This window comes from Simochromis diagramma, unplaced genomic scaffold, assembly GCF_900408965.1.
Source record: "Simochromis diagramma unplaced genomic scaffold, fSimDia1.1 OVJJ01000293.1, whole genome shotgun sequence".
NCBI lineage: Eukaryota > Metazoa > Chordata > Actinopteri > Cichliformes > Cichlidae > Simochromis > Simochromis diagramma.
The window spans coordinates 21,512,701-21,537,926 of record NW_024386801.1 but is presented as its reverse complement, the minus strand read 5'-3'; the positions used below and the strand labels follow the sequence as shown (position 1 = coordinate 21,537,926).

The 25,226-nt window shown below is 39.3% G+C and overlaps 2 protein-coding genes across 2 annotated transcripts; both read left to right on the top strand.

Annotated features, from left to right (window-relative positions):
- Positions 1-4,932: 4,932 nt before the first annotated feature.
- cpa5 (carboxypeptidase A5) lies at positions 4,933-9,852 on the top strand. The gene is made up of 11 exons (XM_040026525.1): positions 4,933-5,061; positions 5,938-6,019; positions 6,224-6,358; positions 6,453-6,554; positions 7,503-7,604; positions 7,748-7,849; positions 7,982-8,092; positions 8,346-8,436; positions 8,654-8,853; positions 8,980-9,064; positions 9,517-9,852. The coding sequence occupies exons 1-11, from the start codon at positions 4,994-4,996 to the stop codon at positions 9,702-9,704; spliced, it is 1,266 nt and encodes a 421-aa protein (XP_039882459.1). The 5' UTR covers positions 4,933-4,993; the 3' UTR covers positions 9,705-9,852.
- Positions 9,853-10,942: 1,090 nt separating this feature from the next.
- On the top strand, positions 10,943-23,656 carry LOC120730253 (carboxypeptidase A1-like). Its single transcript, XM_040026524.1, has 11 exons — positions 10,943-11,071; positions 11,669-11,750; positions 11,926-12,060; positions 12,167-12,274; positions 18,009-18,110; positions 18,401-18,502; positions 18,630-18,740; positions 21,005-21,095; positions 22,661-22,857; positions 23,016-23,100; positions 23,350-23,656. Exons 1-11 carry the CDS (start codon positions 10,995-10,997, stop codon positions 23,535-23,537), a joined length of 1,278 nt encoding a protein of 425 aa, XP_039882458.1. The 5' UTR covers positions 10,943-10,994; the 3' UTR covers positions 23,538-23,656.
- Positions 23,657-25,226: the final 1,570 nt, after the last annotated feature.

Genomic DNA, 25,226 nt, shown 5'->3' with positions numbered 1-25,226 from the left:
CATGCTGTTAAATGTGTGACTCCAAGATGGGAAGTGGGTCACTTAAAAGTGACCCTGAACCAGAATACACCAACTATAATACTTTTAAAAAATCACACACATAAAATGAGAGAGTAACTAAAGTTAAAAAGTTCAAATGAGTGTGCCCCACCTTTCACACTACGGATAACTATATGGATGCATGGAAGGACTTACCCTCCCATGCTGATTTTCAGCACCCCCACCCAAACATACAAGAATAAGGAAGCTGTACACTCTCAAAGTGCTGCATCACTGTGACCTCAACAGATTTTACACTCTTTTGTATAGTTCACATTTCATGCACTTATTATCTCTCTAAACTTTGGTAGGGGCTAAGTTCAGCTCAAGGAAACTTTAACAGACACATAGATCAAAGATACTGCCTGCTTTGTTTTTGTAAGTCTCTGTGAATTCTGCAGATGCTTTTTACTGTTTATTTTTCCTCTGCACTGAGCTTATCAGCTTGGTTGCATAAGAAAAACTTGTAGATAGCAGACAGAAGACAGCCAATGGAGGGAGGTGGCATTAGTGAGTAACATTACTTTTCTACCTTGTAAATTTCCTTTCAATTCTTATATTCCCAAGTATGTCATAGATATCTTTTAAATCAGCCATTAAGAAGGAATCCAAGATGCTAGAATGCTGGAATTTTAAAGGCATTTCAAATTGCTAAATGTCTTAGCTGTTCAATACTTACTCCTCAATAGGTCAACATTCCCAAGAACTACATCCACTAAAGGTGACCGTTGTAAGGGAAGGAAACAAGACAAAAGCTGGGTATTGATGCCCAGCATATTAAAAAAATGATTTTGATGCCTCCTGTCTTCACAGGGAAAATTCAACTAACATTTGGTAGGTGTCTTTTTCTTAATGCCTCACACCTGCTAAAACGCCAGATGTAAAGTTTTTGTACCATTACAAAACAAATTATCTCATGTCTGGAAATATTTTTATTGACATGCAGGGTTCACAGTACATGTGTCCAGGCAGCTGGTTTGAATTTAGCTCATTGATGCAGTCCATCTGTGGAGCTGCTCCACCAGTAAGAGAGAGGAAGCTCAGAACACTGCGTTGTGTTGAACAATGAGATTCCTTCCTGAGCTGTAAACAGCATTTAAGCCAGCCATTTAATACCAGCTAATAGTGGATTTATTTATGATTTATTAATGTTTCATTGTTTTTTCGTCCAAATAATCTGTCTGTTTCACATAAAGTACCGTTTTTGTTTTTCAAACAATAAAATGGGGAAAAGCAATGAGGATGCAGTGACTAAATATGGTTGTATAAATATATTATTCAACAATAAAGTCATAAATAAAAAAAATTTCATAGCAAAATTAAAGCCATGTATTCTGATGATGATGTCTTAGTGTTTGATGAAATCAATTTTTGCCAGTTTATATCATAAACACCCACAGGTTAAATAAATCTGTGGAAACAGCTATCCTCGCTCCATCAAAAGTTAGCAAAATCTGCTGAGCATCACCTCTATTTGCATATTATGAACAAAACCAGAGCATAAATAGGCCATGCAGGAAACTGAACAGGAAGTTAAAAAAGCACATTGACCGTATGCAGTGTGTGCACATAGTTCCCAATTATTGCATGACAACATTATAGCAACTATGGGAGGAGCTAAGCTGGCTAGCTTCACTGCTTCTCATGAGGAAGCAAGTTATCTTATTTCCCAAATATCTTGTTAAAATCTCTTAAAGAAAACTGTGACAGGTTTTTTTTTGTTTTATCTTTAAGCAACTAATACATCGACTAAGCCATCAAACAAAATTCTTGAGGATTTGCTATTTGCTTTTCTTATCATGCTTTTTGCTTTTTAAGCTGCAGAGGCTGGTGAGAAACAGTATTCTGTTTCAGGCAGGGTAACACTATACGAAATGCCAATAAACTTCTTGAGTTCTTGAGTTATACAATTATATATATATATATATAGCTGCTAGTTAACGAGAGACACCCGGAATGGCTAACCGAAGGTCGGACGGTCCTGATCCCCAAGGACCCCAAGAAGGGACTGGTCCCCTCCAACTACCGACCAATAACCTGCCTCAGCACCACATGGAAGCTCCTGTCAGGCATCATATCGGCTAAGATGAACAGGCACATGAGTCAATACATGAGCGGGACACAGAAAGGAATTGGCAAGAATACCAGAGGCGCAAAACACCAGCTACTGGTAGACAGAACAGTCAGCCGAGACTGCAAGACCAGACTGACCAACCTGTGCACGGCCTGGATTGATTACAAGAAGGCCTATGACTCAATGCCCCACAGCTGGATACTGGAATGCCTAGAATTGTACAAGATCAATGGGACCCTAAGAGCCTTCATCAGGAACTCAATGGGGATGTGGCGTACAACACTAGAGGCCAACTCCAAGCCCATAGCACAAGTCACCATCAAGTGCGGGATCTACCAAGGAGATGCTCTGTCCCCACTGCTGTTCTGCATAGGCCTGAACCCCCTCAGTGAGATCATTAACAAGACTGGCTACGGATACCGACTACGGAACGGAGCAGTTGTCAGCCACCTCCTGTACATGGATGACATCAAGCTGTATGCCAAGAGTGAATGAGACATCGATTCACTGATCCACACTACCAGGCTATACAGCAATGACATTGGAATGTCGTTCGGACTGGAGAAGTGTAGTCGGATGGTAACAAAGAGAGGGAAGGTAGTCAGAACTGAGGGGATTGAACTACCAGAAGGCAACATTGCAGACATAGAGGACAGTTACAAGTACCTGGGGATCCCGCAGGCAAATGGGAACCATGAAGAGGCCGCTAGAAAGGCTGCAACCACCAAGTACCTGCAGAGGGTCAGGCAAGTCCTGAGGAGTCAGCTGAATGGTAAGAACAAGATCCGGGCCATCAACACGTACGCCCTGCCCGTGATCAGGTACCCTGCTGGGGTAATAGGCTGGCCAAAGGAGGAGATAGAAGCCACTGACATAAAGACAAGAAAGCTCCTTACCATGCATGGAGGGTTTCACCCCAAGTCCAGCACCCTGAGGCTGTACGCTAAGCGGAAGGAAGGGGGCCGGGGACTGGTGAGTGTCAGCACCACAGTCCAGGATGAGACAAGGAACATCCAAGAATACATTGGGAAGATGGCCCCAACTGACCGAGTGCTCAGTGAATACCTCAGGCAGCAGAAACCCAATAAAGAGGAGGGAGACGAGGAACCATCATGGAAGGACAGGCCCCTGCACGGTATGTACCACCGGCAGATAGAGGAGGTGGCTGATATCCAGAAATCCTACCAGTGGCTGAACAAAGCTGGACTGAAAGACAGCACAGAGGCACTAATCATGGCAGCACAAGAACAAGCTCTGAGTACAAGATCCATAGAGGCTGGGGTCTATCACACCAGGCAAGACCCCAGGTGCAGGCTGTGTAAAGATGCCCCAGAGACAATCCAACACATAACAGCAGGGTGCAAGATGCTAGCAGGCAAGGCATACATGGAACGCCATAACCAGGTGGCTGGCATAGTGTACAGGAACATCTGTGCCGAGTATAACCTGGAAGTCCCGAGGTCAAAATGGGAGATGCCCCCAAGGGTGGTGGAGAATGACCGAGCTAAGATCCTGTGGGACTTCCAGATACAGACGGACAAAATGGTGGTGGCTAACCAACCGGACATAGTGGTGGTAGACAAACAGAAGAAGACGGCCGTAGTGATCGATGTAGCGGTTCCGAATGACAGCAATATCAGGAAGAAGGAACACGAGAAGCTGGAGAAATACCAAGGGCTCAGAGAAGAGCTCGAGAGGATGTGGAGGGTGAAGGTAACGGTGGTCCCCGTGGTAATCGGAGCACTAGGTGCGGTGACTCCCAAGCTAGGCGAGTGGCTCCAGCAGATCCCGGGAATAACATCGGAGATCTCTGTCCAGAAGAGCGCAGTCCTGGGAACAGCTAAGATACTGCGCAGGACCCTCAAGCTCCCAGGCCTCTGGTAGAGGACCCGAGCTTGAAGGATAAACCGCCCGCAGGGGCGTGCTGGGTGTTATACAATTATATATATATATACAATTGTATAACTGTATACAGTATATATATATGTGTGTGTGTGTGTGTGTATATATACATACATATACAGTATATATACTGTATATATACAGTATATATACAGTATATATACTGTATATATACATATATATACAGTATATGTGTGTGTGTTTGTGTTTGTGTTTGTGTATTGCTAGCATTTGTGAGAACATAAACGGTTTGAAGATGTTAGAGCATTTTTTACATGAGTATTTTTATAATAATAATAATAATAATAATAATAAAAAAGAAGGTTTACAGAGTGACAAATTTAGGCATGAAATGATTAAGCTGTGTATTTCTCTCTGGTGTTTTAATGAGCTCTTTCTACACTGGACGCATTCATAATGAAGCAAAGCAAAGGAAATGCATTGGATTTTTTCCTCCTGTGACCTAAGTTGTTGTTTGTGATGCATTTGTAATTTCTCCTACCGATTTGGGATTAGATGGACCTGATAAGTACCAAAGGTAAGCATTTCTTTCCAAGTTTTTTGTTTGTTTGTTTGTTTGTTTGTTTGTTTGTTTGTTTGTTTGTTTTAAAAATCATGGGGACAATTGTGTAACAAAGTATTAAACACTTCGTTGAGCAGAATGAAGGAGGAGTTGCAGAACAGCCTAAATGTAATGTCCCCATATGAGGACCCATGTTAAAAAAAGTGTTTTCAGTCAGACTAAGATTGAATTTAGCACCAGTGCTTTTATTTTGTAAACTAAACATAAATTCAGTTTGTTCAAAATATGTGTGTATGGTGCAACTTCTGGTTCTGGTATCTCTAGGCTGGTGTGGGAAAAGGACCAGCCGGTGACAGAGCTCTCTGAACTCTGGCAAGGTCAACCTTTGGGCGTATATCAGGTGGCAGAGGCAGCCATAAAAGTCTGTTTCTGGCCCAACGTTCACACTGTTGGTCATGATGAGGGGGCTGCTCGTGTTCGCTGCGCTGCTTGTGGCAGTTTTTGGCAAAGTGACGTTTGAGGGGTAAGTGGACCTGTCGACTAAATCTAAGACTATCTACTAAGTAAAGACTAAAGTAAATCAGTGTTTTTGAGCAAACGTTGGCACTATCATCAGTTTCCTTAAGAAGAGTTATGAATTAGTCAATATTGAATTAAACAGTCATTAGCAATGCTTCTACTTCTTGGGTTTTGATATTGACCCAGGTGTCATCTATGTATCTGTAGCTGTGGCTAGCTGCTGTCCCTGTGAAAGACCAAGCGCTTTACTTTCAACTTCCTCCTTTTTCCCTTTTTTCACTTTCGGACACTCCCGATTGAAGAAAAAAAAAAAAAGGCTGCATCATACATTTTTTGATAAGGACACACAGTTATGCATGTGTAGAGATCCAAAAACCAATTTTTCAGCCTGCAAACTCACACAGATTGAAGTGTGGATCAGAGAACAGAATTCGGGTTTATGCTATCAGTCCCAGCAATGTGTGGAATGACAAACAGTTTTTTTCTCAAACTGAAAAATAGTTTATAGAGGAAACACTGGCAAGCAGTCTTTTATAACCTCCAACCTTATGAAGCTTAAGGCTTCTCACTTCCTGTTATTTAAAATAGTGCTGTATGTATGTAATTTATCCGACACCCCTCTGTTGCTACAGCATGAATAAAACCCTAAAATCTAAATTTGCTTGCAGTTTTACATAGTATATATACATAGTATGTGAAATAGCTAATATGCAGTGCCTAGAAAACCTGGACTGTTCCTGCATCCAGTTGATGCCTTTCGATGAGAACTGGTTGAGATACCTAAACTGATAACTCTGGTTTCACAATAAATGACTTTTTTCTGCACAAGCAAGATACGCTGAGTAGAAGGCTGTAAAACTTAGCTGTTTGCTGTTTGCAGGCACAAAGTGCTTCGAATTGTTCCCAAGGATGAAGTCCAGCTGTCTCTTATCAAGGATCTGGAGGAAATGATGGAGTTTGAGGTAATTTATCAGCCACTAAATGACATCACCAGCCACCACTGTTTAAAATAAACTTTAAAAAGAAGAAGAAAGAAGAAAACAAACAAAACCACAAATTTTTAAAAATGCCTTAATAGCTCTATTTTTTTTTTTATCTTTATAAGTTTTCTAAATTGAGTAGAAACTTCTTTTGTATGCTTTGGTTAATATATTTTTTTCTTTCAGCTGGATTTTTGGAGGGGGGTGACTACTGTGTCTAATCCCGTGGATGTCAGAGTTCCCTTCCATGTCTTGAAGTCAGTCAAAGATTACCTTGAGACACAGAACATTGACTACTCCGCCATGATTGAAGACCTCCAGGTTGCTTATAAGATCAGAATACACCCTGGAGTTTTTTCTGTTAATAGTTTTGCTCAGTAACTCTAATATTATAAAATCTATCATTGTACTGCAGATGATTCTGGATAAGGAGCAGAAGGAGATGGCTGCTGCTCGTGTACCTCAGCCCAAAAACACTGATAGTTTCGACTTCGCTAACTACCACACCCTTGAAGAGGTAAGTACACAAAACTCCTCTGGCTACTGTTATCCAGTGAATAGATTGTAGCCAACTGTGTATTTTCTTTCACTAACCCATGCAAAGCAGTAAGAAAAAGCAAATAAACTCTTTGAAAGTTTTTCAAATGTGCTAAATTTGTAATAAAATATAGCTACATGAACGCTTTGGGCATACTGAGTGTCAGGATCCCTCAGCTGTGACATTTTTCTTTCTGATGCTTCACACACTATTACCAGTATCTCCTTTTGTCTGATTAAAAGCTATCATCTTTGGCTAAGCAGCTTAACCTGATGCTTCATTCTATCACAGTGCAGTGTTTTTGCTAGCGAGTGGCATGACTGACAAGGAAGGGCAAGGAAATGGATTTGCATTTTTATAGCAATTCTCTGGTCTTAGAGACCACTGAGAGTATTTAAGATTACAAGCCACATTTAACCATGCGTTAATACAATGCCTTATACATTTTAAGAACCATTGTACCTCTCATTCATGGCCAATTTAGAATCATCAATTTACCTAACATATAGAGAGCATATCGAGAATATCTATAGGGAGGCCGTGCAGACACCCCAGTTGGGGTTCAAAGCAAGAACCTTATTGCTGTGCAGCGACAGTACTAACTACTGCACCAATCACTGTGGGAGGAACTTACTTGTACTCTATCTGTTCATGTGAACAATGTCAATTACATTTTTGAAGAACAACAAAGGACATTTATTTCTAAAAGTATGGGGCCATGTACAGTGTGTAATGTGCCAACACTGGAAATTAGGTGCTCAATATTTCAGTGACATTTAAACTGAATGTTAATAGCAATCCTAGCATTTAGCATTTCCCTATTGATCTACATCATGTTGCAATCCCCATGACATTTGAGGCCAGACAGTGGTACAGAATCATGTCGCACTCAACTGATGCTTATGCATTATTGTGTCTTTCATTAAGATCTACAGCTTCCAGGACATGCTGGTGGCTGAGAATCCCAACTTTGTCAGCAAGATAGTGATTGGGCAGAGCTACGAAGGCCGTCCTCTTAATGTGCTCAAGGTAAAAAAAAAACAAAAAAACAAGCAAAACTACAACTGCACAATAGAGCTGAACGAACTCTTCTGGCAAGAGTTTTCACCCTCATGCTGCTCTTCATTTTTTATTTGTAATGAAGTTTGCTACTTTCCTTTCCTGTCTTGTAGTTCAGCACTGGTGGAACCAACCGTCCTGCCATCTGGATCGACACTGGAATCCACTCCAGAGAGTGGGTCACTCAGGCCAGCGGGCTATGGTTTGCTAAGAAGGTGGTTTTTTTTTTTTTTTTTCATTTTCTTTAATAATATTATTAACATTTGTTGCTTTTGTCTGTGTCTCTGCCACTTCTCACAACTTACAGGTTGCACTGAATATTGTGTCCTCTGCTTTTCTGTCATTAGATTGTGACTGATTATGGAACGGATCCCGCCCTCACTGCAATCCTCAGTCAAATGGACATCTTCCTGGAGATTGCCACCAACCCTGATGGATACGCCTTCACCCACAGCAGTGTGAGTCTTTCATATTGTCTACTGTCTGATTTGTTTTAGAGTAATTTGCTGTACAACCAAATGTCTGTTTATAACCTTCATTTTACGTTTAAACATTTTTTTCAGGGCTTATCCCAATTAGCTTAAGCTGACAAGATGATACAGATGAATTAGTAATGGTGTATTTAGTCGGTTTTGCACAATGAATAAAATTTTGAGAGTCATATAGGATAAAATATCTTTCTTTAAGCAAAGACTAACATTACTGTTTCAGAATCGTATGTGGCGTAAGACCAGGAAGCCCAATCCTGGTTCTTCTTGTGTGGGAGTTGATCCCAATAGGAACTGGGATGCTGGTTTTGGAGGTAATATTTTCCCCTGCCATTCACTTGTATTTAAAGCTTCTAACAGCCACTGTATGAGGTAATAATGATCATATGTGTGTGTGTGTGTGTGTGTGTGTGTGTGTGTGTGTGTGTGTGTGTGTGTGTGTGTGTGTATTGCTTATGTCTTTCATATTTTTACATTCTAATGCTTTACCACAGTGTCTGTTTGTCTGGTTTTCTTTATATTAATAAATAGAACCTGGTGCCAGCAGCAGCCCCTGTTCAGAAACCTATCGTGGACCCAGTGCACACTCTGAGTCTGAGGTCAAGTCTATTGTGGACTTCGTGAAGTCTCATGGCAACATCAAGGCCTTCATCTCCATCCATTCCTACTCTCAGATGCTCCTGTATCCCTATGGCTACAAAAGAACTCCTACCAATGACGCGGCAGAACTGGTATAAAAAAGATCTTTCTGATTTAACTTCTTTCTTTAGAATTCTTATTTTTATGATAGTTCTTATATCTTCTTTGGGCTCTGTCAAAAGTCCTTATTAAAAAGTATGATAATATTCTTTCTACAGCACAAGGTGGCTCAAAAGGCCATCAGTGATCTAACCTCCCTGTATGGTACCAAATACACATACGGCAGCATCATTGATACTATCTGTAAGTTTAAGCAACACTGCTTACCAGTACAGACTTCTTTTACATTATTTTGTCTAATAATGACCAGATATATGAATATTTCTCTTCTTTTCCTATAACTTTAATTTCTTCAAATGCAAATATAGTGGTATTAAATAGTGTATACAAAAAAAGTTGTGGCAGGGATCTCAAACTTGCTTTAAATTGTAGCCATTTGTATAAAAGTAAAACGACACAGGTCTGTACTTCAGACAGTTTTTTGGTGTTTATGAACCAACAAACCAACCAACCACCACTCATGCATAAGTATAAACTGTGCTAAAATTAAATGTACAAATGGTGCAAGTTTTTTTTTTTTTTATTTAAACATTATTGCCTTGAAATTAAAAGCTTTTTCAGGATCTCCATTTTTTTCTTTCTCTTTTTTTTACAGTACCGTTTCATTGTTTTAACAATGCCTGTTTTAATTTTAGACCAAGCCAGTGGTAACACCATTGACTGGACCTACGAACAGGGCATCAAGTACTCGTACACCTTTGAGCTGAGGGATGAGGGTCGCTATGGCTTCCTCCTTCCTGCATCTCAGATCATCCCCACCGCTCAGGAGACTTGGCTGGCTCTGATGTCCATCATGGATCACACCTCCAAGAACCCATACTGATCTGTGTGCGTGTATAAAAGTGGAAATCCTACATTTGGAAAATGTGCCCCCTTTTTTCCATCCTAAGAGTAATTCAAACCCATCACAATCGAGGGCTGTTCAAACTTTCTCAAAACCACAAGACAAATAAACACAATCCAAAATCAAAGCTGAATTTCTTTGTGATCCTGCTTGCACTGTAGCACATTCAGGCCTCAGGAGTGTCCCTACACTGTGTGTTGGGTTGCGTGCTTCTTTTATTATTTTTCTCAATGTAATGTGACTTTTCAGACGTTGCAAAGCGTAGCTGCAGCATCATTGCCAGCTGCTCAGCATGCTGTATCGCCTTGGTCCCAGGGCACTACTGCATAAATAGGAGAGGCAGAATTAGAAAACATATCCCACCTGTGCCAGCCAGGCTCTCCACAGCCCCCCGAACCTTCCACTCCACCTCTCCCTCTGCAGCTGAGACACCACCACACACCACCATCCAACCCATACACAAGAGTATTTCATGCACTTTATGCCACTCACACAAAACTGCAGCGCCACCGTGATCATTGCAAAAAGGAAGCTGAAACATTAGACATATACAGGAACTTTTGTGGTCAGCAGTTTATTTACATTTTGAGCTCCAGACAGAATATTTTCAAATTCTGAACTACGAAAACTGTTGCTTTTTTTTATGGCAGGCCCGTGAATGCCGCCTGTTAATACATTCTGACACATGAAAGAAAGCATTTAAATACATTTATCCCCTTGATAAATTCTATTAAAGCAACAACAATGATAATGAAACATGTAACAAAATCTATTAATTGAGTTGCAAATTGTTCCACATGTCAATGCAATGAAGAGGCCTTTAAAAAGAATGCAGATCTTTCTGTTAATTATTTAGTTAATCGTATAACTAGATAGCCTTCTACTGAAAAAGCTTATCTTGGGGTCAAGCTTGTCAGATATGACAAGATATGTCAGATATTTTTTATTAGATGTACATATGAGCAATTTCAGGATGCTGATTAATGATCGATTTATCCACAGATTAATCAGTAATGATTGACTTCCACATAATCCATGTAGTACGTCACAAGCTGTCTGTAAAAAAATAAAATGAAAAAAGCAACAGAGTAATCTTCCCTTTTTTTCAAACTGGTCAGAACTTCACTGTGTCAAAATCCATGGTGCAATCGTTCTTGTGAGTCAGCCAAAGATAAACATGTATAACCATGAACTTCAACAAGGCTGTGGCTTGATCACATGACCCTGCACACTTAAAAAGATGGTGTTAAACCCTGAACTGGTCGCACAATGCTGGCCACGATGAGGAAGCTCCTCGCATTCGCTGTGCTCTTTGTGGCTGTTCTTGGAAAAGAAACGTTTAATGGGTAAGTGGGCCAGCCCGAACCTCTCACTGCTGTTGGAGTAGGGTGAAAGTCAGCTGTATACATAGGAATGTGTAAAAGCTGTGAGCATTAGAAGTAAAGTAAGGACGTGTTAAAAAATAATGACAGCAACATTTTTTGATTTAAACCACCCTGACTAGTCACTGCATTTAAAACAGCAACATATCTCCTGGGTGCACTTGTGCAATTTTTGCGTTTGAAAACTTTAATAGAGTACTGTCGCTATATTACATGTATATTTGTACATTTTAATTATTTAAAGTGTAATGCTTCCCCTTTGATAACCTAATGCAATCAGCTGAACACTGGGAAGTCATGAATTCCCATTCAAAGCAGTATAGTTTTATTTAAAGAGCACCTTTCATACAAAATGGCAGCTTGAAAGAGCCTAGGACATTGGAAAACACTAACAGCAACAACAACAACAACAACAAACGACAATTTCTCACAGTTCAACTTTTGAAGAAGCAGCACCCACCAAGCTTGAGAAACCATTATTTCACCCTCTCTGTACCAATTTCTTAGCAAATGCTTGAGTTGAGTAAAAAACGGTAAAACAGTGTGATTCTCTTTTTGCAGGCATCAGGTCCTTCGACTCGTTCCAAAGAGTGATGGCCATCTGTCTCTCATCAAGGACCTGCACAACATGATAGAGCTGGAGGTTATTTATCACCCATGACATCACTGTCAAGACAAATCTAAAAAAAATTTAAATGGAAAGAACAGATTCAGTTATGTCACATGACACGCCATTTTTTTTATGCCGAACCTTTTTTTCTAATAAACTGATTGCAATTCAACTCAGTTTGGGGAATAATGACTGTTTGTTCTTTTAGCTTGACATCTGGAGGGAAGTGAGTGATGTGGGCTTTCCTGTGGATATCAGAGTTCCAGTACATCAATTAAAGATGGTCAAACGTTACCTGAAAGCCTACAATATACAGTTCTCCACCATGATTAAAGACTTGCAGGTAGCGTATGACACCTGGAATCAACCTGGACTGACTCATGCACCTGGATTTGAGATTGAGAGTACCTCTCTGATAGAGGTCATATAACTATGCTACTGTCCTGCAGGTGTTGCTGGATGAGGAGCAAAAAGCAATGGAGTCTGCTTTAGCCCGTGTCCCTGAGCCCAGAAACACTGATAACTTTGACTTTTCTAGCTACCACAACCTCAATGAGGTCAGCAAACACTTTTCCTTTTCATAAGTAAAAAGTAAAGGATAATTACAAATATTTTGAGACAGCAACTTTTTAAAAATAATTTTGACCTTAGTCTTGGCACTAAAGGTGATGAATATTGTTTTTTTTTCTTGGTTATATACAATAACATATGCAATATATTCTTAACTGAGTACTATGTCTGAGAATAACAGGTATTGGAGCCCAGTGATTTTTGAAAAGGTGACGTTAACTGCTTATTATTGTAGTATGATTTTTTTCAGACTTGCAAATAACTTTGTTACTCACTTATGTTTACCATATTTTTCTCAACATATACACTATATGGACAAAAATATTTGGCCATTTCGCTCAATAGTTGAGTTCAGGCATTTTCATTCCAACTGTCACCAGCAGTGTTGGTCAAGTTACTTGAAAAAAGTAATCAGTAACTAATTACTGATTACTTCCCCCAAAAAGTAATCCCGTTACTTTACTGATTACTTATTTTCAAAAGTAATTAATTACTTAGTTACTTCTTAAAAACACGATTTACAACCTGAATAGGTAATAAAGCGATAGATCTTTCAGCCCAATTCTACTTTTTCTACATAATCCATCATACAAAATGTAATCAAATGGAAAAGTCCCCTTTTAAAACTTGTTTTATTAGTTTTAATCTTTCAACTTTATGCATCAAGCAAAAATTAAATTATATGCAACATTCTCTGACTGGAAGAAATTTGTTTAATATTTAAACCTATTTTCTGCACATTCCAGCACATAAAATAAAATATGTTTTGTGTTTACACTCAGTCTTCAAATAGATGCAAGTAAAACACAGCAGAAAATAAATAACATCAAAGACTAGCGGTCCTGTTGCTCTATTTTCACCTGTATAGCAGGAGTAGGGTAGGCGGAGGTTTACCCTGGTGCAGGTGTGCCGCAGCGGTCAGTGGAAGAATCCGCGAGTTTCTCTGTGAATTTCGCATTACCTGGTACCGCACTCAGTGCTTGCTCAGAAGTTTAGGGGTTTTTCTGGTGTAAAAAGAAGTTTTCTTCCCACGCACAACGGACACTAATGTTTTTGTCACTTTTTATGGAATCAAACTCAAAATAAGGTCAGTACTTCCATGCTTTAAACGCTCGGCATGCTCATACTCTCTCCCGCACAGGGCCAGCCCGTGGCATAGGCCGTATAGGCAAATGCTAAGGGCGCCGTCCATCAGGGGGCGCCACGCCAGTGCCACAAATGTTGAAAAAAAAAAAAAAAAGTTGGTACTATTATTTCTAAATACAAAAAATAATCCCACGTTAATTAAAATGCAAAGTAAAGCTTATTTAATAGAAATATTATTTGTTACAACATTACGCCCCCCCTCCCCACACAGTGCGCCCCCTCCCTTCCTGTATCATGGTTCCTTTTGGACGTCACCACATCAAAAAATCAACACAAAATGTCAAAACGGCCAAAACTGTCAGGTGCCCAGGGAAGAAAAAAGAGAAAAGAAGAGGAGGAGAAACGAGAAAAAGACAGAGGTAGGTAACGTTAGCCTACATGAAATTATTTGTCTGAATGTGATAGTAACCTAAATTTTTAGCATTAAGCTAATGTTACATGATTCGCTAATTGCTAATCAATAAATAGCTAGTTAACTGTTTTAACGCCAGTTAATATTGTGGAGGGGGCTAAATTGTTATGGAAAATAATAATGTAACGTTAGGTAATTACAGTACTCCCACCTTTCCCACCATTCCTCATTTGTATTCATCTTTTAAGCAGGTGTTTTTTGTTTACATTGTTATTGCCTTCTGGTTAGCTAACGTTTACCCTGCAGGTAATAGTCACTTTTCCACCCCTGTATATATTATAGTTGTAAGCCTAGTTGTTAAAGTGCACATCATTAATGTTAATTAAGCAATATCACATGAGAGGGAATGCTGTTTTTTAATATGAGCACTGCTGTGATTCGGTCAAAGATAATCATAACATAACATTCTCATATGATATTATACTGTTACTTTGCATTCTGCTATTCAGCATTTCACTGTAATGATGACAATAAATTGAATCTAATCTAATTTGCATATCAGTTAACATCATACATACCTGTTACGTCCCTCTGCAGCTTCTAATCGTCTCAGTGTTTTCAGCTGGTGCTAATTGGCCACACCTAGTCAGGTGTGGATTAAAAGCATACCTGAGGCAAGCTTTCCGGCAGTGCACTAGTTTTTGCCTTGGTGGCACCAGCCATTTTAGCCAACCTGGTTTTCCATTTTAGGATGAAACCTCTTCTCACCCACACTCTGTTGTTCATCTCCTTTTTTTAATGTTGCGGCTTTTGAGCCAGGTCGTAACATAAGTGGGGGCTCGTCCGGGATATTTGGACATTTTAGTGGAGACTGAATGTCAGTTTGTTTTGCTTTTAAGTGGGTGAGTGATGGTGTTCACTGTAATTGAGCAAACTCCCTTTAGTAAGTGTGTTTCAGCTGGGTGGCTGTGCTGCCCTTCCATCGAAGCACTTGTTTGTTGTTTTGCTTTATTGTTTTAGTTTATTGTGTTTGGTGGCTATCCTGGGTGGGGGTACGCTTCAGAGTTTGGTAGGAGACTATATCTCTGGTCTGCTGCCTGCTCTCGAGTTCGCGTTTAAAGTTGCCTCGAGCCTGGTACACCACTGAAGACTAGGCTAGGAAAAGTAAGGGTTTTGTTGTTTTTAGTGTTTTAGGCTGGGAGTTGCACATAGTAAATCTGTGGCACCAAACTCGGTAGGAGGTTTGAGACCATTCATGATTATGGTCTGTAGTTGAGGCAGGTAGGCTGTTTTTAAGTTGGCATTGTGTGTACACCATGTGTGTGCATATGTCAGTGTTGATGGATGCTAATGAGATCCTTGTGAGGTGAGTGTTTTGTGATGTGACCTTTTAGTGTTGTGGGGAATATGGCTATTTTGTTGGATCACTTGTGAGTGTTGTTGGCCAGGTGATGGAAATAACACTGTGGGGTGCTGAGCCACCCTTGATGTGATCATTGTGTGGCCATAGCTCTCCAGTTTTGTGGTTGGTCACTAGTGTGCTTGATTTACTGAACTTTTTGGATTAAAGTAACTTGTTGTGGTATAGGGCCACTTGAATGTGACTGTTTGTGTGGTGGAGACAACAGATCACTTGTGATCATTTGTTGCTACTTGTGGTTTTGTGTTGTAGCAGATCAGGTAATCATTTTGGGTTTGACTGTTGTGCTCCTTTGTGTTGGTCACATGTTACTTTTTGTCTGTTCAGTGTGGCAACTTCAAATCCTCATGCCCATCCATGCTTAGAGATGCCAACTACAATGTGAACACTGTGCTTCTGTTAGCTTTAACTTTTATTCCAGGTTTGTGGGTCAAGGAACTGAAGGCTTCAGAGGGGCTTTTAATAAATTTAAGGGTCCTAGAGGAACCCTTTTAAGGGAGGAGGTGTTACGTCCCTCTGCAGCTTCTAATCATCTCAGTGTTTTCAGCTGGTGCTAATTGGCCACACCTAGTCAGGTGTGGATTAAAAGCATACCTGAGGCAAGCTTTCCGGCAGTGCACTAGTCTTTGCCTTGGTGGCACCAGCCATTTTAGCCAACCTGGTTTTCCATTTTAGGATGAAACCTCTTCTCACCCACACTCTGTTGTTCATCTCCTTTTTTTATGTTGCGGCTTTTGAGCCGGGTCGTAACAATACCTATATCTCTTTGGTTTTTCATTTATATTATATCATTTCATTTTATTCCTGGAATCATATGTTTTTATTATTAGACTTTAATACTCAGTGGTGTCACATACTCCTCTCTTCAGATGCACTGTTGAAGTTTCTAAATCCCACCCCTGGGCCATCTACCACATCTACCGCTGCTGCCTCCACTTTAGCAGCACAACCCACCAGTGATGCAGCATCAGCAGCACAACCCACCAGTGATGCAGCATCAGCAGCACAACCCACCAGTGATGCAGCATCAGCAGCACAACCCACCAGTGATGCAGCATCAGCAGCACAACCCACCAGTGATGCAGCATCAGCAGCACAACCCACCAGTGATGCAGCAGCATCAAGCGGTGTTCCTGTTGCCTTATTTATATTGTATTTTTAATTTATTTTATCCAACTTGTTGACACGTTTTATTGTGTTTATGTATGTAAAATTTATTGTATTTCATATATTCATTTTTTATTTTTTGTATTCATTTATTTATTCATATATTTTTTTTTATCTTGTTAATTATTCTGATTGTGAATTTGCTTTCTTTAAGTTAAAAAAAAAAAAAAAAAAAAAAAAAAAGGCCATAGACAAAGCTATTCGGTTTCTTGTGAGTACATACACTACACTGCTGATGTAGGGGGGCGCCACCTAAAATCTTGCCTAGGGCGCCAGATTGGTTAGGGCCGGGCCTGCTCCCGCACTCATATATTATCCATTGTTGATCTGCACACAGCTGTTGTCACCAATGTCGCACTCGCTTACGTCACTGTCATGAGACGTTCTCGCAAAAAAAAAAAAAATCGCGGTTTTAGTAACGCAGCGTTCCTACGGGAAAGTAACGGTAATCTAATTACCGTTTTTGCAATAGTAATCCCTTACTTTACTTGTTACTTGAAAAAAGTAATCGGATTACAGTAACGCGTTACTGCCCATCTCTGGTCACCAGTGTATTAAATCAAGTGCCTAGCTGTGCAGTCTGCCTTTAAAACATTTGTGGGTTTGTAAAATGTCTTTCCTCCTAGATATTCTCTGTTGTGATAAGTGATAATATTGTAAAGAGGAAGCATTTAGGACCCATAGCAACTCAGCCACAAAGTGAAAGACCACATAAAGTCACAGAGTGGAGTCTCTGAGTGCTGAGCTATGTACAGCGGTCCCTCGCTACAACGTGGTTCACTTTTCGCGGCCTCGCTGTTTCGCAGATTTTTTGTGCAATTTTGCATGCTTTTGTTTTGTTTTTACAGTGCATTGTGTTCTGCATCCTGATCGGCTGTAGACCATTGTCAATCAATCTGCCGTGTCTCCTGTACAGTACAGAATGCGTTCAGCTTGTCAAATTTGCATAAATCTTCGATCGCTAGCAGTGTGACTCTGAAGTGCTGTACTGTATGTTTGTAAGTTTTCTCCCCAACAAACATAACACTGTCGACGAAACGTTTTGCACGGTCAAAGGCACCTGCGGTAGCACCCAAAAGACAGAGGAAGATGCTAACCATCGCACAAAAAGTTGGACTTATGAACATACTAAAGGAAGGACCATAAGGCACACCGGATTATAAGGCCAATTAAGCGAAACCAAACAGTCAGATAAGTCAAACTTTACTCAACTCATTCTTCTTGCGTCCTCTACTTCCGTACCATTGACTCATTAATATTGAATTCTCTCGCAGCTGCTCTATTCCCATGTTCTGGACCTGGAAACAGGGTTTGATCTTTGGTTTCATTCTATAATACTAGACTTATTTTTCTATGAAGGTTTGAACTTTGAGAGTGTTTAAACAGGAGAGAAAAGTGTGAAAATGTTCACGCCTGTCTGAGAAAAGTGTATAAAGTGTCTAGTGACATGTTTTACAGCCTTAAAACATCTAATAAATGTAAAAAAATAAAATAATAATAATAATAAAGTTGGCTACTTCGCGGGTTTCACCTATCATTCGCGGGTCATTTTAGAACGTATCTCCCGCGATAAACAAGGGACCACTGTATAACAATTACCTGGTGCTTATCTATTAAGACTTCACTTGTCTTTCAGATCTACTCCTTTCAGGACATGCTGGTGGCTGAGAACCCCAACTTGGTGAGCAAGATAGTGATTGGTCAGAGCTATGAGGACCGTCCCCTTAATGTGCTCAAGGTAAACCTGCTATTGAAAAAGAAGTGAATGAACATCATGGCAATGAATGCATGCTCTTTAAAAAGAACAAACACCCTGTTATTACAACAAGTACCTTTACATTTATTAGCCTTTAGAAATGGATGGATTATTATTGTAGGGCATTTACCTTATAATATAAAGCGCCTTGAGGTTGCTGTCGATGTTTTTTTGGCAGTATATAAATATAAATGGAACTGAACTGAATTGAATGGCTAGCTGGGTGCCTGGATGGATGGACGGACCTCATGCTTTCCTTTCCCATGTTTTAGTTCAGCACTGGTGGAACCAACCGCCCTGCCATCTGGATTGATACTGGAATCCACTCAAGAGAATGGGTCACCCAGGCCAGCGGACTATGGTTTGCCCAGGAGGTGTTTTGGCAGTCTGGCTATTAGCATCAATACTTTTTTTGTTGTTGTTTGATCTTCTATGTCTCTTCCAATTCCAATAGCTAACTGATTACACTCAAAATTGTGTCCTTTTGATTTTTATTGTTAGATTGTGACTGATTTTGGACGTGACCCTAAACTCACCGCAGTCCTCAATCAGATGGACATCTTTCTGGAGATTGTGACCAACCCTGATGGCTACGCCTTCACCCACACCAATGTGAGTTTGTCATAGTTAGACTTTTCACATCATAGTTTCATTTTCAGGGACTGACATGAATTTGTTACATTTTTACAATATTATCTTCTATAAAAAATAATAATTAGAAGAAACAAACAAACAAACAAAAACTAGCTGTTTAAACCCTGTAAAGTCCAGGACATCACAATGATTCTAACCCTAACTCTGTACTATCAGAAGGTGTAATATCCTATATATTTGTACAATCGCAGTGAGAGCTTGGTCTGTATTGACAGTAATACAGCAATAATTTAAAAAAAAAAAAAACAATTCCTGGCCAATATTGGACACCAGCACTGCTGTCCTCTGTCACAGTTTTTGTTCACAATTTATATGGACAGTTTAACTATCTTGGGGTCTTATGATGTGGGGTGAAGCGGGAGGTTTACATATGAACTGGTGCAATCTGTTGTGGTGTAGAAGGAGCTGAGCTTAAAAATGAGGCTGCCACTCTATGTTTCCACCGTGGGCAGATTTATCTTAGTGATAGGCTGAGAAGCTCAGTCATTCATGAGGGGCTCAGCTACTGTGTTACCTGTCTAACGCACTCCACATATACATATACAGGATTTTAGAATTTGCAGTTAAACAAATGAACATGTCTTTGGGTGGAAACTGGAGCAGAAACCAGCAAAAGTTGAAAGTTGAGATCATACAAATTCCACACAGCATTGCCTGTAAAGTTCACACAAGGAATGTCCTTGGTGCACTCTAAAAACTAAAACTGACATTTACTTAAAATTTTTGAGGCAACACTTTTGCACTTAAAAATACCGAGTAGTTGCGAAACCAGTCAAATCTGTTCAATATACTTGATCAATTGAATAACTAAAGCTTAAACATGTTAAGTTGAAATGAATAATTGTAGTTGTTACACAAACATGAAAAAATTGAGTAAATAACACTGACATGCTTGGTCAATGTAACTGAAATAGAGATGGTCAGTTAATCCGAAATTTTGTTCCATTTACTTAATATTGTAAACTGAACGTAATTAAAATTGTACTTAATATTAAATATGGTAGATGGCCTGTATTTGTATAGCGCTTTACTTAGTCCCTATGGACCCCAAAGCGCTTTACACTACATTCAGTCATCCTGAATGTGTGTGTGAATCATTCAGTCATTCACACACACATTCACACACTGGTGATGGCAAGCTACATTGCAGCTACAGCTGCCCTGGGCACACTGACAGAGGCGAGGCTGCCGGACAGTGGCGCCACCAGGCCCTCTGACCACCACCAGTAGGCAACCAGTAGGCAACCGAGACTGTCGGTGCTAGGGCTTGAACCGGCAACCTTCCTATTACAAGACGAACTGCCAACTCTTGAGCCACGATCTCTTGACGACTCTTGATCACCCCCTAACATTCATATTTGAATGTTATTGTATTTCACTGGTAGTCTAAGTCTAAAAAAAACCAAACAACCTAATATGTAGTTGTGTTTTTCATAATACATGTATGAAAAATGACCACATGTTAAACATTTTTCCAAATGAAAATGTAATTTTCATAAACATGGCAATAACTCGAAATAAACAAGCACTAAAAAGACAAGAGCCTTTTCCCTTTTAGCTCAAAACCTTACATACTTGAAGGATAAATGGCAAACCAGGAGAGCAAACACAAAAGCTCAGAGTATTTAAAAAACAAAATGAACAAAACAATGAAAAAGGCTCATGGTACTCAATTATTCTACGATATCGTGTTTTACTTACACCTTTCAGTTGTAGTTGCTGACAATAAATAATATTGATTTGAATAATTAATGATTTTGGTACAAGATACTGATGAGTATAGATACCCATTTCTCACATATTTTGATTCAATTTTAAACAAAAATATTAAGTACATGCAAAGAAGGTATTCTGTGAACCACATGCTGAATTTTTGTCTGAGATAAATGTAAATGAATACCTTAATTTAACACAAACATATAAGTTAACATTTTAGACATTTATTTCAACTTATCAAACTCAAATAATTACTAAAAGGATATTCATAGATTTTATCAGACTCATCTAACTTATATTTATAGTGATATTTACTAAGCCTCTGAATTACTTTTTAGAGTGTGTGAGGCAAGAGTCTTAACCACTGCACCATAGTAGTTGATGACTGAATGGATAATGGATGGATAATGGATGTGTTTATTTAAAGTTAAATCAAAGCTTAACGTAAATATACCTAACAATTAAACTAATAACCCACACATATTGGGATGCTTTGATGTTTCCAGTCCCGTATGTGGCGTAAGACCAGAAAACCTAATCCCGGGTCCCTTTGTGTTGGTGTTGATCCCAACAGGAACTGGAAAGCTGGTTTTGGAGGTATATCTTTTATCTAAATATGCATGTATTCATGTTTTCATGTAACAGGTTATTGCAGTTTTACTTTTACTGTGAATACATTTTAGAGCGAGGCATTCCTGACTTCCTCAGTATTGTTCTTCAAAAAATTTGAACTTTAGTAACATCATCTGTTTTCCAGCCTCAAGATGGAAATAAATCAATCAATACATTAGTAAAACCCCACAGACAAAGAGAAAGTGACTTTAAAAAGTATTTCTTAGTTTTGTCTTTCTTGTCTTTTTGTACAAATTATCAGCAAATACACACAAATAATGAAGTATCGTAAATAATAGAGTACTAGTAAATGTTTGGACAATGCATATAATTTTTTCTTTATTTTGATTAACAACAATGTCTTTGCAGCAAATTACAACATATAGTTCAGTATGTACTACAGTACTGTGCAATTCATTCTTCATATTTTTGTAGGAAAGTGGGAAATAGGTGCAGTGATTTATTGAACACACACTATGCGGACATACTGTATATATGGTAAAAACAGCTTAAAGATTAATATTTGGTATGACTGCCATCACTGTTTAACACAGTATGACATTTCTTAGCCAAAGTTTCTTGTAATTTCTTTAAGTGGTCTTGAGGAATAGTTCCTGCTTCTATTTTTTAATGGGTTTTCAATATACCTTTCCAATTTGACCATTTCTGCTGAGATTTTAATGAATTATGAACTGAAAGGTCAAGTACATCTCTCATGTCCTATGTCAGGTCTTTGCTTGATTTCTTCCTGTTTCAGATATTGTTTATCAGATTTTTTTAAATATATATATATATATTTTGTAAAGCCCTATCACTTATTTGAATGCTATGATGAAACTGGCTCTGAAGAGGGGCTCCCTGGAAAAGGCAAGGCTGACCTCTGTTGCAAAGGATAAGTTCAGTGGCAATATCAGCCAGAATTTTACAATTAAAAGCACGACCAGCTCAGATTAGAGCACACATAAGGATTTTCAGAGTTTCTTTTTGTGATTCATGCCACGCAAATAAATCCTAGCTGAGGGAACCAAGTGCTGCTTAAGCTAAAAATACAAGAAAGAAAATTAGGCCAATGGAAACTTAGACCTTGAACATTGAATTCTATGACCAAAGTACCAGCAGGAAACAGCACTGTATCATGTGAGCTAGCCCTTACAAAACACCTAACGTGAATCCATATGAAACTTTTTGGGATGAGCTGGACCAGAGAGTAAAGGGAAAGGAGTCAAGAAGTGCATGTATTTGAATTCCTTCATGACTGTGGGAAAAATATGTGAGATGACATTGTCATTGTTGTTGTTTTTTTCAGGGGGAATAGTTACTTATTTGTTTATTTAGTTAGTCAATTGGTTTGTTTTAGTATTTTATTAAAACATTTTTTAAAATAATTTATAATATGAAAATGGCACTGAATTTATTAATGGATGAAAATGTGTCTAAGTTTTGGTGTTTTTGCAGAGTATTCTATACCAGGTTTTAAAGCCCATTAAACTTGGGATGTGACCCAAATTTAGACGTTTTTAAGATAGTTTCTGTTTTATCATCATGTGTAGGACCTGGTTCCAGTGGCAACCCCTGTTCACAGACCTATCGTGGACCCAGAGCTCAGTCTGAGTCTGAGGTCAATTCCATTGTGAGATTTGTGAACTCTCACAACATTAAGGCCTTCATCTCCATCCACTCCTATTCTCAGTTGCTCATGTTTCCCTATGGCTACACCAGGACTCCGATCAAGGACTATACTGAGCTGGTAAAAAAATAAATAAAGAAAAGAAAACCTTAAAAATGTTTTCATGATCAAACTGGGTCTAGTACCAGTCATTTAACCTCTTAGACCTTGTGTTTGCCTGTAATGTAAACATGTATAACATTAATTTGAAAAAGTTTGATGGAAGTCTCTTGATATAGGATAACCTGGCACAAAAGGCTGTCACTGATCTGGCGTCCCTGTATGGTACTTCCTACAAATTTGGTAGCATCATCAACGCCATCTGTAAGTGTCTGCAAAACATCTTAAAAGGGAGACATGTTTGACCACACTGAATATTTGTTTTTTTCTTGCTCACTTTTGTCTTACAATATGACTGGTGAAAGGAAAACACTTACCAATCAAAACTACTACTACTTGTGTTCTACTGCTATCAAAATCAAAATGTAAAGTAATTATTAGATATTGAAAACTAGTGACTTAGCCATCAAAAAATCCCTGTTTTGTACTTACGGTAAAACTGCTTGTTTGTAGACCAAGCCGGTGGTGGGAGCATTGACTGGGCTTACAACCAGGGAATCAAGTACTCGTACACCTTTGAGCTGAGGGACACCGGCCGCTATGGCTTCCTCCTCCCTGCATCTGAGATCATCCCCACCGCTCAGGAGACTTGGCTGGCTCTGATGACCATCATGGATCACACCCTCAAGAACCCATACTGATCTGTGTACAAATATAACCACTTAAGCATCATCTTCAAGACTAAAATCACAGTTGTTATATTCAGTGGATTTTTAGCCATTGTGAAAGTTACAAAGAAATAAATGATCATGCATTGAAATTGGTACTTCCATGTATTATGATTTAACTTAGGTTCTATTGCACAAATATTTATGCAAGATTTATCTTCTTTTTTTTTTTTACAATTACTAAAGGCACTATTGAACCTTTTTTTTAAACTGCATTTTACATTCACAGTGGTGTGAAAAAATGTGTTTGCCCCCTTTCCAATTTCCTATTTTTTGTATGTTTGTCACACGTTATTGTTTCAGATCATCAAACAAATTTAAATATTAGACAAAGTTAACACAAATAAAGACAAAATGCAATTTCTAAATGAAGGTGTTTAATATTAAGGGGGAAAAAAATGAAAATCCACATAGTCATATCCTTTGAACTCGAGTTTATCACTAAGGCTGATTATTTGTGCACTGCTACTATGTCCGGTTAGTTAGCCATCACCATTTTGTCTGTAACTGGAAGTTCCACAGGATCTTAGCTCGGTCATTCTCAACAACGCTAGGGGGTATATCCCATTCTGACCTTGGGATTTCCAGACCATACTTGGCACAGATGTTCCTGTATATTATGCCAGCCTCCAGTTATGGAGGTCCATGTATGTCCTGCCTGCTAGCATCTTGCACCCTGCTGTTATGTGCTGAACTGTCTCTGGGCCATTGTTGCACACCGATGTGGTAGAGCACAGACTCTGTTCATCTTGTGCTATAGAGTTTGTTCCTGTGCTGCCATAATTAGTGCCTCTGTGTTGTCTTTCAGTCCAGCTTTGTCCAGCCACTGGTAGGAATTCTGGATTTCAGCCATTCCTCCTATCTTACGGTGGTACATACTGTGCAGGGACCTGTCTTCCATGATGGTTCCCCCCTTTGCTCCTCTTGTTTCTCAGGTTTATGCTGCCTGTGATGTTCACTAAGCACACGGTCAGCTGTGGCAAACTTCCTGATGTACTTTTTTTTTTTCTGATCCTGGACAGTGGTTCTGACACTCATTAGTTCTTAGTGAGTGTCGTCTCATGATGCTGGATTTGGGGTGAAACCCTCCATACATGATAAGGACTTTCTCGTCTTGATGTAAATGTCTTTCATCACCTCCTTTGGCAAGCTTATCATCCCAGCAGAGTACCTGATGACAAGCAGGGTGTAGGTGTTAATTGCCCAGAATTTGTTCTTTGCATGCAACTGACTCCTCAGGACTTCCCTTATTCTCTGGAGGTATTTGGTGGATGCAGCTTTCCCAATAGCTGCTTTAGTGTTCCTATTTGCCTGTGGGCTTCCCAGATACTTGTAGCTCCCCTCAGTGTCTGCAATGTTGCCTTCTAGTAGTACAATCCCACCCCAGTGGGCGCAGGAGTGATCCTTGGAGAAGACCCATTTTATTTCCCAACAAAGATGACATCTCTTGGTCAACCTTCAAACACTGCTATCCTGTGTGATGATATTACACAATCCAATAAACTGCTTGTTTTGATAAATCAAATTAAAAACAATTAAGAGAAAAGTATGTCATAGCTGACAGCGTCAGATGCCTTTTTAGGTCAAGAAACGCTGCCCCCACAACGCTATCATCATCTAAAAATTATTTAACATTTTCAACAAAGTAGAAATTTGCAGTTT

Bases quoted from the DNA above. Each gene is read 5' to 3' on its own strand.
- cpa5 (XM_040026525.1), top strand. From the start codon at position 4,994: ATGATGAGGGGGCTGCTCGTGTTCGCTGCGCTGCTTGTGGCAGTTTTT. The intron at 7,850-7,981 runs GTGGTTTTTTTT...TTCTGTCATTAG, and splicing joins GGCTATGGTTTGCTAAGAAG to ATTGTGACTGATTATGGAAC. The intron at 9,065-9,516 runs GTAAGTTTAAGC...TTTTAATTTTAG, and splicing joins CAGCATCATTGATACTATCT to ACCAAGCCAGTGGTAACACC.
- LOC120730253 (XM_040026524.1), top strand. From the start codon at position 10,995: ATGCTGGCCACGATGAGGAAGCTCCTCGCATTCGCTGTGCTCTTTGTG. The intron at 11,751-11,925 runs GTTATTTATCAC...TTGTTCTTTTAG, and splicing joins ACAACATGATAGAGCTGGAG to CTTGACATCTGGAGGGAAGT. The intron at 18,741-21,004 runs GTGAGTTTGTCA...TGATGTTTCCAG, and splicing joins ACGCCTTCACCCACACCAAT to TCCCGTATGTGGCGTAAGAC.